The sequence below is a fragment of the Xiphophorus couchianus genome, chromosome 16, assembly GCF_001444195.1.
Source record: "Xiphophorus couchianus chromosome 16, X_couchianus-1.0, whole genome shotgun sequence".
NCBI lineage: Eukaryota > Metazoa > Chordata > Actinopteri > Cyprinodontiformes > Poeciliidae > Xiphophorus > Xiphophorus couchianus.
This window is the reverse complement of record NC_040243.1, coordinates 9,645,916-9,658,025: the sequence shown is the minus strand read 5'-3', so window position 1 is coordinate 9,658,025 and position 12,110 is coordinate 9,645,916. Positions and strand designations below refer to the sequence as shown.

The 12,110-nt window shown below is 37.7% G+C and overlaps 2 protein-coding genes across 2 annotated transcripts; one reads left to right on the top strand and one right to left on the bottom strand.

Annotated features, from left to right (window-relative positions):
- Positions 1-126: 126 nt before the first annotated feature.
- Positions 127-1,457, bottom strand: chchd5 (coiled-coil-helix-coiled-coil-helix domain containing 5). Its single transcript, XM_028043201.1, has 4 exons — positions 1,308-1,457; positions 1,000-1,140; positions 776-927; positions 127-388 (listed from the first exon to the last, which is right to left on the bottom strand). Coding segments are annotated over exons 1-4 (318 nt in total). The 5' UTR covers positions 1,310-1,457; the 3' UTR covers positions 127-365.
- A 547-nt stretch (positions 1,458-2,004) lies between these two features.
- On the top strand, positions 2,005-11,579 carry atp13a1 (ATPase 13A1). Its single transcript, XM_028043162.1, has 25 exons — positions 2,005-2,532; positions 3,325-3,414; positions 3,710-3,973; positions 4,079-4,234; positions 4,549-4,618; positions 4,707-4,813; positions 5,908-6,037; positions 6,133-6,188; positions 6,294-6,420; positions 6,575-6,712; positions 6,814-6,934; positions 7,058-7,215; positions 7,354-7,529; positions 7,609-7,719; positions 7,834-7,959; positions 8,045-8,153; positions 8,245-8,438; positions 8,537-8,633; positions 8,727-8,911; positions 9,507-9,621; positions 9,727-9,923; positions 10,059-10,201; positions 10,568-10,679; positions 10,778-10,921; positions 11,005-11,579. Exons 1-25 carry the CDS (start codon positions 2,179-2,181, stop codon positions 11,113-11,115), a joined length of 3,591 nt encoding a protein of 1,196 aa, XP_027898963.1. The 5' UTR covers positions 2,005-2,178; the 3' UTR covers positions 11,116-11,579.
- The last annotated feature ends 531 nt before the right edge of the window (positions 11,580-12,110 follow it).

Below are 12,110 nucleotides of genomic sequence, written 5' to 3'. Positions count from 1 at the left end.
CTATGACCTGGAAAAGGCATCGGCAGTAAAGACAGAAATAATCACCATAGAACAACACAGGATTATGACACCAAATGAATAATGGAAACCTAGTATTAATTAAGTAAAACTGGGGTATACAAAACATTGCAAACCTGACTTATTTATTCAAATGCAAGTATAAGTGATATTCAAATGATGTAATGTACAGTGCTGGAGCATTCCTACATTTACATTTGAAATCTGTTACAATAGGTCACAGTAAGACAAACATATTAAACACTCAGCATATACATATGTATATATATAAATTCAAATAAACACAGTTGACACATTAAATTCCAGCTTGTGTAGAGGTTTGGTCTGACGATAGAAGTTGCTGAATCCTATGATGTGTCAGAACCTGTATCTGAAGGTAGAAATAAAAGAGCAGAGATTGGCATAATTGTTAAAACAAATTGAAATTTGATTCCATTTTCCAACATGGTAATTGTACATATTTAGCCCCCTTAGTACCACCAAGATGGGGTTATAACTTTAAACAGTCAAAACAAAGTAATACTGAATAATGACCTAAATTTGGAGTTGACTTGCATTTTTATAATTCTAAATCATAAAAACAATATAAATCCATGTGACATGCAGTATATATAGAGACATTTCTTATCATCAGGGGGTTAATGGAGTTGTGCCAGAGAAATATTTTACAGCACAGGTTGCACAAATATATCTAAAACATTTTATGATCCAGTGTTTATGTGTGATCTTTGCGAGGGCAATTCCAGTAAAGTCTTACCCACGCTGCTGAGGTCAACGGAGTCTGCACAGCCTAGAAAGCGGGTCACGTGTGGTGAACAAGAGGTAGGTGAGGTCAGGTTATCTTTCAGACATTGCTCAAATTTCTCAAATTCTGTGGAGCAGTCTTCCCTGATCTTCTGGATCACTGGACTGTAAACATTAAATGGTCAGGCACAAGGAAAAATGTATAGGTATATATATAGGATAGATCAATTGACTTACTGTGATGATGTACATTGCGAAACCTTGAGTTTTAGGTCATGGCACTTGTGTTGCCAAGACGTTGGATTTGAGGCAACGCACGACCCATATGTCTCCAGTTCTTTATAACAGTACTTTGCTGATATTTCCATAGCTGCTTGCCTGAAAGGAAACATTTATACAAACAGTGGCAAGTGGCGGGTCAATCTTTTCTATCAATTTGACAACGTGCTAAAGTTTAGCACGTTTGACAACGTGCTAAAGCAGTAGAACGGAGTATTGTGGTGCAAATATATATTACTAATATAATCCATTATTTCAATTCTTACATGTTGGTGTTTGAAGCTGTGTGGAGTCGACTACAGAAGCGTTGTAAACAAGATTAAATGACCACTACTTCAGCGTGTGGAAACTAACTCTATGCGATTAAGAGCTACAACACGCACACCCATATTTGATTGGAAGGAAAAGCAACATCCTGATGATGTTCTTCAATTTTGTTGGGGCAGGTTTGTGTCTGTCATGCATGTAGGTAACACCCCTACAGTGACGTTTTTATTTAAAGGGGCAGTAATTTAATCGCACGAAGAACTACTTTGTATTTTTGAATTTAAATTGTTTTGACTTTACTCTAGATGTCATGTAACAGAGAAAATGCATGCTTATTTTAGCTTGTGAAGAGCCACCCGATTAATACCGCTGTAAATCAATTAGCAACCCATATACTTTTTAAATGTGTGTTTTAATTATATCAGAAAGCACAGTTTAATACGTTTCTTTTAATTTCTTGTACTTTAGTTAACGTACTAAAATCTACGATTCTCCAACTTCTTTGTTTTATTTGTTTCCTTTTTACGTTTCCCTGTGTTTATTAATTTTATTTTTTCCAACTTATATTGAAATATATTTGCAGAAAGCAACCTGAAATATTACTAATTTGGAAACCTCAGTTAGTGTAAAGGCGTTTTGAGAAAGAAAAATAAAAAGCAAGTTGGAGGTAAACTGACGCTCTTTAAATATGACGTGTCTTTGCGTAATTGCGTATGCGGAAGCAGCGGTCGGGAAACAGTCAACCCAAAAGACGGGCTCTCAAAGCTGGATAACACACCGCTTCGTGTGTAGAATCGTATTTTTAAACGACTGTAGCGAGACGGGGTGGTGGTGGATGGTAGAGGGGGCCCAAGGAGGGATTCGGATACAATGAACGACGCCAAGAAAGACGAGAGTATGGCTGCAGACGGAATCCGAGGACCGGGTGAGCTACAAATGGCCCCCTCTGTTAACCACAACCACAATGACAGCGGCGCCGGTGATGAGCTCGTAAGCTCGGTGACGCTGTACAGACGGAGGCCCCGACTGCTACACGGCACAGTCCTCCCGTTTCTGGGTGTTCTCTACCCTGGCTGGGTGTACGTGTGGTTAGGAGTGTACGGTGCCTCAGAGTATCCAGAGGCAGGCCTCCTTGCGTTAGCCGCTATCGGGATCGCGCACGTCCTCACAGCACTCTCTGGATACTGGTCCGTGCACGTGCATTGTTGGCTCACTTGTTCTAAGGTAAATACAGTTATAACAAATTATGTGCACTTTTACAGCAGGTGGTACAAAAAAATCCTACCCATTTTTTTAGTTCCATAAAAAATCTCACATACAGTTTCTCTACTCCTACATGTTTATTAAAACATGTCAAATAGCACAAATACAGTGCTGGCTATATTTGAAGGTTTCTATGCATCACGTAATGTATTATACATTTTTATTGACTTTATCTATATATTATCTATAAATAGTACTTATCCAAAAATTTCTCCTTCAGAGTGTTCTCTTTCAGATATCCACAGAGTTTGTACTGATTAGTAAACATTTGCTTGATGATAACCAATGAAAATGAAAGAAACAGTTCAGTTGATAATTCTGTCAAATTTATATATTTTTGATATATTTGTGTTTTTGATGGTTGATGAACAGAATGACATTCTGGGTAACTAAAGTACTTGTTATAACTTCAAATACCAGAATAATCAATATCTGTCTTAAAGATCCTGTTTATTGTAAATGTACTCACATTAGGAAACCTAAATCTGTTATGAATCAAATAGTCGGAAAGTAATAGATCTTTTAAACAACCTAACATTGAACAATTACAGATCTAATCAAAACTTTTGCTGAAAGGCATGTTGATTTGCCAACATCATCCTCATCATTCCACTGTTTAGGGAAAGTGTCGCTTTTTTTCTCTGTATATCAGTGGGTTGTGTTCAGTATATCATTAGGGTGCTCCAAAAATAAAAGTGCTGTCCCCACAGCATGTGAATATATCATCTCTTTTCTTTCTTTAAATAAACACAGGAGCCAGATCCCAAGCTGGCTACGCTGGCAAAGGTCATTCCAACCCCTAACAATGGTTCTGCTGAGCTTGTCACACTCCAGAGGGATCAGGTTTGTTCACATCTTTAAAGACTGATTTCCCTTTGTTGTCATATTTGGAAATATGTTAAATGTTACTTCCCTGGAATGCTCAAAGATAGTGTGACAAGGTTTGTGAAAGCCACACATGCCATTACTCTTTATCAAAGCTCTATGTGCTTAGAAATTTGGCTTAATTTATCTGGAAGTTGTTAGGTTAATTTAGATATTGGCTTTGAATTTTATCTATTACTTGGATGTATTTTCATTTTTTATTTGCCACTGCAATATATGTTTTTAAACATATGTCCTATGTTTGGATCAACAGGATGAGAATGGGGAAAAGATCTTATCTTTTGAGTTTCAAAAGATCCGTTACATTTTTGACTACAACGAGAAGAAATGTTTCCTTCCAGTGGCATTCCCCATTAACCACCCACTGGGCCACTTCCAGTCATGGCGTGGATACCAGGAAGAAACTGAACTCAAGGTTGCAGAAAAGCGATATGGCACCAATCGTGCAGAGATGGTTGTGCCAGACTTTCTGGAGCTCTTTAAAGAGAGAGCAACAGCTCCTTTTTTCGTCTTCCAGGTACGTGTGTTTCTTTTTCCTGGAATTAGTCTGGGTTCATTAATCAGGAAGAGAAAATGTAAATACTTTGCGTCAGTTTGATGTTATCTGCCCTGTGACCATCAGGTTTTCTGTGTGGGGCTATGGTGTTTGGACGAATACTGGTATTACAGCGTTTTTACTCTGTTCATGCTGGTTGCATTTGAGGCATCTCTGGTCCAACAGCAAATGAGAAATATGTCAGAAATACGTCGCATGGGAAATAAGCCCTATATGATCCAGGTAAGCTTGATCAAGTTTAAAATGTATTCTGTCGCTAATTTAGTCATAAGAACTTTATAGTGAAATGATCAAGTTCACTTATGCAACCGACAGAGTTTGACGAAGAATAAAAAGTCACACATGTATGCAAATTGAATTGGAAAAAAAATTGAACATTAGGCCATTTAAGTCCTGGGGACTTTTTCCATTGGCTTTATGAAGAGAGATTAGGCCTTTAAAACATATTTTACCCAAACTTTTGAGCTCAATTTGTTTTCCATAAATAATGTGATATACCTAGCATATCAAAATAAGTGTATGTACGTTTTTGATAGGTGTATCGCAACAGGAAATGGAGACCTATTTCTAGTGATGAACTAGTTCCTGGAGACATTGTCTCCATAGGTGAGTGTGCAGTCCTAAATGTTATGACTCCTTACCGCAAACCTTGCATTCATTTTCTGTGTTGAAATGTGTGTTTTCTATTCTATAGGTCGCTCACCCCAGGACAACTTGGTACCTTGTGATGTGCTGCTACTCAGAGGACGTTGCATTGTGGATGAAGCCATGCTGACTGGAGAGTCTGTCCCACAGATGAAGGTTAGTAAATAATATTGTGGCAAACTATTTGCTTCAATACAGATTTTTACTGTTTTTGCTGTGTCTAAATATTTCAGAGCTACAAACAATGTCATAATTAGACAGACAAACTCAGTAAAAAAATACAAGATGGTGTTTTCAAATGTTAACTGCCTTGTTAAATTATAAATTAAATTTATAAGCCCCACATTTAGAAAGTTGAGTTCACTTTCACTAGCCACACCCAAGTCTGATTGCTTCCACACCACACTATTAGTCAAATAGAAAATTCTGATAAGATACAATGAGATGAAGGCAACAAATCATGCCTTGATCTAAAGAATTTCAAGAATAGATGAGAATTTCATTTCTAAGGCTTTGGGTCTCGAGCAAACCACAGTGAGAGACATTTTTCTTCCGAAATAGTGAACACAAGGAACTTTTTTTATCTACCAAGATAACTCTTAAAGGTGATCAGTGCATATCTTGGAGGTCACAAAGGACGTGACTTGTCTCTGTTGAAGTCAGTTTCCAAGAAAAAAACAACAAAAACAAACCTTCCTGTCACATGTGGATGCTTGGGAATATCCGTGGCTGCTCCAACCCCACAGCACCCACAGAATTGTTGCCTATTCCACCAGTAACATTTGGGAGTAGACTAGTAAAAATTTAGACTGAAATCTAATTGAGATGCTTCTGCACTCCCTAAAACCTGCATTGCCTGAAAACCAATGTAGCTGAATTAAAACTGAATTGTTGTCATTAGCTGAATTGAAAACAAATGGGCAAAACATTCTTTCACATCGATGTAAAAAAATCATCTCACGTTATTGCAAATGCTTAACGGCAATTGTTGCCTCCAAGAGTGACACCACCAGATATTAGATTTAGAAGGCAATTACTTTTCATGTTGGATCTGGTTGGACTGGACAGCCGATTTGACTGAAATAAATCATATTTTGAAAACTAAATTATGGATTTACTCAGATTATTAAGTTCTTAGATGTGACAAAAAAGACAAACCAGAAATCTGTAAGTGGTGGAAATACGTTTTCATTGTGTTGTTATTTCAGTAAGATTGTGCAATTCAAGCCTTGTTTTACTGTTGTGTGCAGGAGCCAATAGAAGACTTGGATCCAGAGAGAATGTTGAATCTTCAGACAGACTCTCGCCTGCATATAATTTCTGGTGGAACCAAAGTGGTTCAGCATACTCCTCCTTTAAAGACCAGTGCTGGACTCAAGCGTAAGTGCTAGTCCCTCTGTCTTTTCATTTATCAGCAGGAGTATCTACTGGCATTGAACAATGTATTTATTTGTACTCTTTTTCATTGTTTGCAGCTGTAGACAATGGCTGTGTGGCCTATGTACTGAGAACAGGATTCTATACGTCTCAGGTAAGAAATAGAGATAACTGTTAAATCTTGAAGTTTTTCTTTTTTTACTATTATTAAGACCTTTGTTCATTACTAAACAGTGTGTGTTGTGACATTGTTCTACAGGGTAAATTGCTAAGGACCATTCTCTTCGGTGTAAAGAGAGTGACGGCAAACAATCTGGAGACTTTTATCTTTATCCTCTTCCTCCTTGTGTTTGCCATTGCTGCTGCTGCATATGTGTGGGTTGAAGGTGAGGTGGCAACAATGAGCTCATTAAGATGTATCACAAATTTTTTGAAAACCAGTAAAACTTGCATTCAAGTTTGTACTTATAGGTCAGAATGAACGGTGAAGTTGATTCTGATACATGTCTTTTTTTTATTATAATTTTTATCCCTTCCTAGGAACAAAGGATCTCACACGGAATCGCTACAAGTTGTTTTTGGAGTGCACACTTATTCTCACTTCAGTGGTCCCACCGGAACTTCCGATAGAGCTTTCTTTAGCAGTTAACACATCACTCATTGCCTTGGCTAAACTTTGTAAGTTTGTTTCTTTTTCTGCTGGGATCGTAGAATATCTACTGCAGCAAATTCACTAAGTGGTATTGAATATGACACTTGTTACTCTTTTTCTGCTTTAGATGTTTTCTGCACAGAACCCTTCAGGATACCATTTGCAGGGAAAGTAGAGATTTGCTGTTTTGACAAAACAGGAACCCTGACCAGTGACAGCTTGGTGGTTCGAGGGGTAGCAGGCCTCAGGTAAACTCCGTCAACCAATTCTCTGTTTGGCAGCATAAAATTGAGAAACAACCACATGTTGTACTTGTAATTTAGGTTGTAATTATTTGCCATTTATTGTATCCATCCTGTTTTCACTGACAGAGAGGGGAAAGAGGTGATGCCTGTCTCTGAGATCCCAGTTGAGACACATAGGGTTGTGGCTACCTGTCACTCATTGGTTACTCTGGATGATGGGCAACTGGTGGGAGATCCATTAGAGAAGGCCATGCTAACTGCTGCTGACTGGACACTTACCAAAGGTGCCTCCTACATCTATAGTGCAATTCATGAGTGTGCTAGGACTATATGGTTAACAGTATTCTCGTTATATTATTGGACTAGTACATTTTAAACAGTAGAATGGTTACTTAAGTTAGGTTTTTTTCTGTTTAAACCAGATGAAAAAGTGTTCCCACGAGGCATCAAAACACAAGGTCTGAAAATCCACCAGCGTTTCCATTTTGCCAGCGCTCTGAAAAGGATGTCTGTCTTGGCCTCGTACGAGAAACTTGGATCCACCGAACTTTGCTACATCTCAACTGTCAAGGGTGCCCCAGAGACACTTAGAGGAATGGTAAATTATAGCTTCACATTTTTCAAAGCTTCTCCTCTTTCTTATCTAAAATAAGTGTCTAAAATACTGCTGTCCGTAGTTTACAGCGTGTCCAGGAAATTATGACGAAGTCCACAGAGAAATGTCACGGGAAGGGGCACGAGTTCTGGCCTTGGGTTACAAAGAAATTGGACACCTCAGTCATCAACAGGTTTGTTTAACTTTTTTTCTTTTAATCAAAACCTTTCGGAGGCTGTTTGATTTTTCTATCGTGTCTATAAACAGACCTGATAGAAACTAACTAAAATCTTTTTGGGTTATGCAGTGCCGTGAAATCAATCGTGATGTTTTGGAGTGTGATCTACAATTTGCTGGTTTCATGGTTGTTTCCTGTCCACTCAAGAATGACAGCAAGGCAGTGATAAAAGAGATCCAAGAAGCATCTCATCATGTAAAAAAACAAAACAGTGATGAAAATTTTGGGTTCGTACTCAAATAAGCAACGCTTTATAATGGCTGACTCTTTCATCTCTCAGGTGGTCATGATCACAGGAGACAACCCCCTAACTGCATGCCATGTTGCAAGAGAGCTCCACTTTATCCAGAAAGATCACACACTTATTTTACAGCCGAGCCTCAATCAGGGTATGCATTAGGTTCATCACTTAATTCTGTGAGTGTTTTGACACTTGGCTTGAATAACGAGAAGTTTTATGTATAAATGCTGTTTTTCCAGGTCAGTGGCACTGGGAATCTATTGATGGCACTGTAACTGTTGCACTACCCCCTCCTTCAGTTTCTTCGTTTGTGCAACAGTTTGACTTGTGTGTAACAGGAGAAGGGCTGGCCCGGTTGGGCTGCGATCCCCACCTTCTCCACACACTGTTACCACATATTCAAGTATTTGCTCGAGTCAGTCCAAAACAGAAGGTAGGTCCTGAAGCAGCAGTCTTTAAGTCATAGTTTGTGCACTCTCTTCCTACCTCAATTCGGTGTTTGAAACAAAAGTTTGATTTAACGTGTTTTAGGAATTTGTAATCACCAGTCTAAAGGGACTTGGTTATGTGACCTTGATGTGCGGTGATGGCACAAATGATGTCGGAGCACTTAAACATGCTCAGATAGGTAAGTTATTTTTAGATAACTCATAGTACTGAAACAAGTTTGCCAAGAACTGTTGTTTCAGTTGTGAGCATTGAACACGTTGTTTTCTCACAGGGGTGGCCCTTTTAGCCAATGCTCCAGAGCGCATGCCTGAGAAAAAGAAGCGGGGTAGAGATAAGGAGTCGGCAACATCAGACTTCAGGCCTGTACCACCTGCTAGTTCTAGTGTCAAGCTGAGCTCCAGAGCAGCCAGACAGCGGGCCATGGCCCAGAGAGAGGAGCAGCTTGCAGCACAAAAGGTGTTCTACTTTATCATTTAACAAAAATATTTACATCTTCTTTTGGAAACATAATGTAATCATAGAGGCAATTAATTAATTACAATAGGTATTCTGCTCTAATTTGTCACAATCGCTCCAGTTACAACTATCCAACAAATATTAAAACTCTCTTTGTTTTCTGTTTAAATTAGAGCCTTTAGAGAACTACTGGGATGTCTTGGATTGTAAGAACAGGAAGCAAGGCCTAGTTTTCGGCTAAAGATAAAACTAAAGACTTAGAATATATTTAACATTTAATACTTAAAATATTAAGTATTAAAGAGGTCAGAATAGAAGGGATTAGAAATATCCTTTAATGTCCCACTATGAGGAAATTCAGGTGTACAAGCAGCAAGTATGTAAATATAAGTTTGCACTGAGGTAAAAAAAAATAAAATAAGAATAAGAGACTGTTCTGTCTCATCGTTCAACGTCATCATTTACATTTGACATGGGCTACTCAAAAAAATATGAGCTACTCAGAAAAATGCTTACTTTTGTTAACCATTTTTTGTGCTTACTGTGACATGAAGAAACATACACTACTCTAACAATCAGGATTTCTCTGTAACAGGAAAAAATCAGTCAAGTTCTACGAGAACTTGAAGAGGATCAGGTACAAGTCGTCAAGCTGGGTGACGCTTCTATTGCTGCCCCCTTCACGTCAAAACTCTCCTCCATTCAGTGCAGTGAGTCACATGTTTCAGTACTTATTTCCCTGTATTTATAAATAAAACTGATTATTAACTCTCAGACTGACTCAATTTGTTTTTGTTTTTTCTTTATTCCCCCAGTTTGCCATGTAATAAAACAAGGTCGCTGCACTCTGGTTACAACACTGCAGATGTTCAAGATTCTAGCTCTCAATGCATTAGTGCTGGCCTACAGCCAGTCTGTCCTCTACCTCGAAGGAGTCAAATTCAGTGATTTCCAGGCGACTCTGCAAGGCTTGCTTTTGGCTGGATGCTTTCTCTTTATATCTAGGTCAAAGGTTAGAATTTGACTTATTTATTGTAAAGTTAACATGCTTTTTGTGCTTACTGTAAATGTTACAATTCCACTGTAATTTTGTTTTATTTTTTCAAAAAACAGACAAATTAGAATTTTTTTTCTCCTCTTTTTGCAGCCTCTGAAAACGTTGTCACGAGAGCGACCTTTACCAAACATCTTCAATCTGTACACAGTGTTGACTGTGCTGCTGCAGTTTGCAGTTCACTTTTGTAGTCTTGTGTATCTTTATAAAGAGGCACAAACCAGAAGTCCACCAAGGTAAGCAAAAGTACAACGGGGTAAGACCAAAGACCTCTTGAAAGACCATGCATCACAGTAATACCATGGAAAATGTGTACTTTTAACTAAATGGGCATTTCTATGTTCAAATAAAACAGAAATGATTGTTCACCCCAAGTATCGCCTTTGTATTAGACATTTTAAATTTTTTAACAGCTTTTTGTCTAAAATGTTTTTGGATTGATTGATACTTTCTTAGATTTTATCTTTTTAAGATGGGACGTCCAAACTGCTGATGAGCAAACACTTGTTTTATTTCATATAAAATGTATACAATGTTTTCTGTTTTTCCTATCAGTGATACTTTGTGAATGCTTTATTATTTTTATGTTTCTTTTCTTGCAGAGAGGAGCAGTTTGTAGATCTGTATAAAGAATTCGAACCCAGCCTAATTAACAGCACTGTGTACATAATGTCAATGGCCATGCAGATGGCCACCTTTGCCATAAACTACAAGGTATCTTTTCACATTTGTGACCATGTATTGGTTATTTCAAACCATATCTAAATAACCGGTATTTATTTACATAATGGATTCCTCTTTGTGTCTTACAGGGTCACCCATTCATGGAGTCTCTCAGTGAAAATCGACCACTACTGTGGAGTATCGTACTTTCAGGGTTAGCAATTGTCGGGCTACTTACTGGTTCCTCTCCAGAATTCAATGAACAGTTTGCTCTTGTAGAAATTCCAACTGAGGTGAGCTAACATTATTTTACCATTTCTTGTTTTGGTAGCCTTGTAATAAGATCATATAACATGCTTTGTATGCTTTCTTGCAGTTCAAATTAATAATTGCCCAAGTTCTGTTGGTGGACTTTGTTGCTGCTCTGCTCGTGGACCGTGTCCTGCAGTTCTTCCTGGGCAAAGGAACTCTCAGGCTGCCTTCTTGATCTCAGTGCCAACAGCAAATGCTGCCCTTATAACCAAACTGTAAAGGGACAGAAGATTTTGAAAGAGGAAGAAAAGTACAGCTGTTACTCCAAACACAAGACAGCTGAGATAGTCATGGACTGTAGGACTGTTCACTCTGTGTATCCCTTTCTTTGTTCCCTCCTGAACTCTGTATGTCTGGGGGTTTTTTCCATTTGCTTTGTCTCAATTCTAATGGTTTTTATAACTCTCCATTTTTCTACATCCTTCCTTTGTTTTTCCCTCCCCACTCTTATGAAAGGCCATGAAGACAGCAGTATTGAGTGGAGTTTCAGATTGTGCTAGCCAGAGTGAAAACTACAGGCACAAAAAAGGGCATTCTCCAAGAGAATTGCAATAGTGTTTTGGATTTTTCTTTTCCCCCTCCCTTGTTTTTGTAAAAAGTGAAAAAGAAATTTAACAGACTTATAAAGATTTAAAATTATAAAGTGTTCATTTTGTCTTTTTTGTGTGTTTTTATTGTATTAAGAGAATGTAAGTAGCAATCGTTATTTTTGCTGGTAAATTTATGAGAATACAATATAAGTCAACATGGAAATAAGACTATCAAAGTGTCTATGTCATGGGATGCACCATGCTGACCAAAAACTAAAGTACTGTTTTGTAAAACAAAATCTCAAACACTAAAATTTTTATATTTTTTAAATGCTATTAAATTTTGTTTTGATGCCATAACAACATTAAAAGAAGTTTAACTGATTCTGATTAAGACAAAAGTAACTCAAATGTCCAATATAAGTTGGACATTTGTTTACTTTTAAACATATCCAATTAAGTAAACTATAGGCACCGTACAACTTCAAAATGAATGCAGAATATAACTTTTACTTTCACAAGTTTATAAATTGACTAATAATTTTAAGAATTGTACATTTTCTAACCTGAAGCAGAGTAATTTCAAACAGATTCCAAGAAATGAGAAATATCTAAGTGCTCCACCAACAAAAACTAATAA

Bases quoted from the DNA above. Each gene is read 5' to 3' on its own strand.
- chchd5 (XM_028043201.1), bottom strand. The intron at 928-999 runs GTAAGTCAATTG...TAATGTTTACAG, and splicing joins TCGCAATGTACATCATCACA to TCCAGTGATCCAGAAGATCA. The intron at 389-775 runs GTAAGACTTTAC...TTCTACCTTCAG, and splicing joins CGTTGACCTCAGCAGCGTGG to ATACAGGTTCTGACACATCA.
- atp13a1 (XM_028043162.1), top strand. From the start codon at position 2,179: ATGAACGACGCCAAGAAAGACGAGAGTATGGCTGCAGACGGAATCCGA. The intron at 4,619-4,706 runs GTGAGTGTGCAG...TCTATTCTATAG, and splicing joins TGGAGACATTGTCTCCATAG to GTCGCTCACCCCAGGACAAC. The intron at 10,202-10,567 runs GTAAGCAAAAGT...CTTTTCTTGCAG, and splicing joins CAAACCAGAAGTCCACCAAG to AGAGGAGCAGTTTGTAGATC.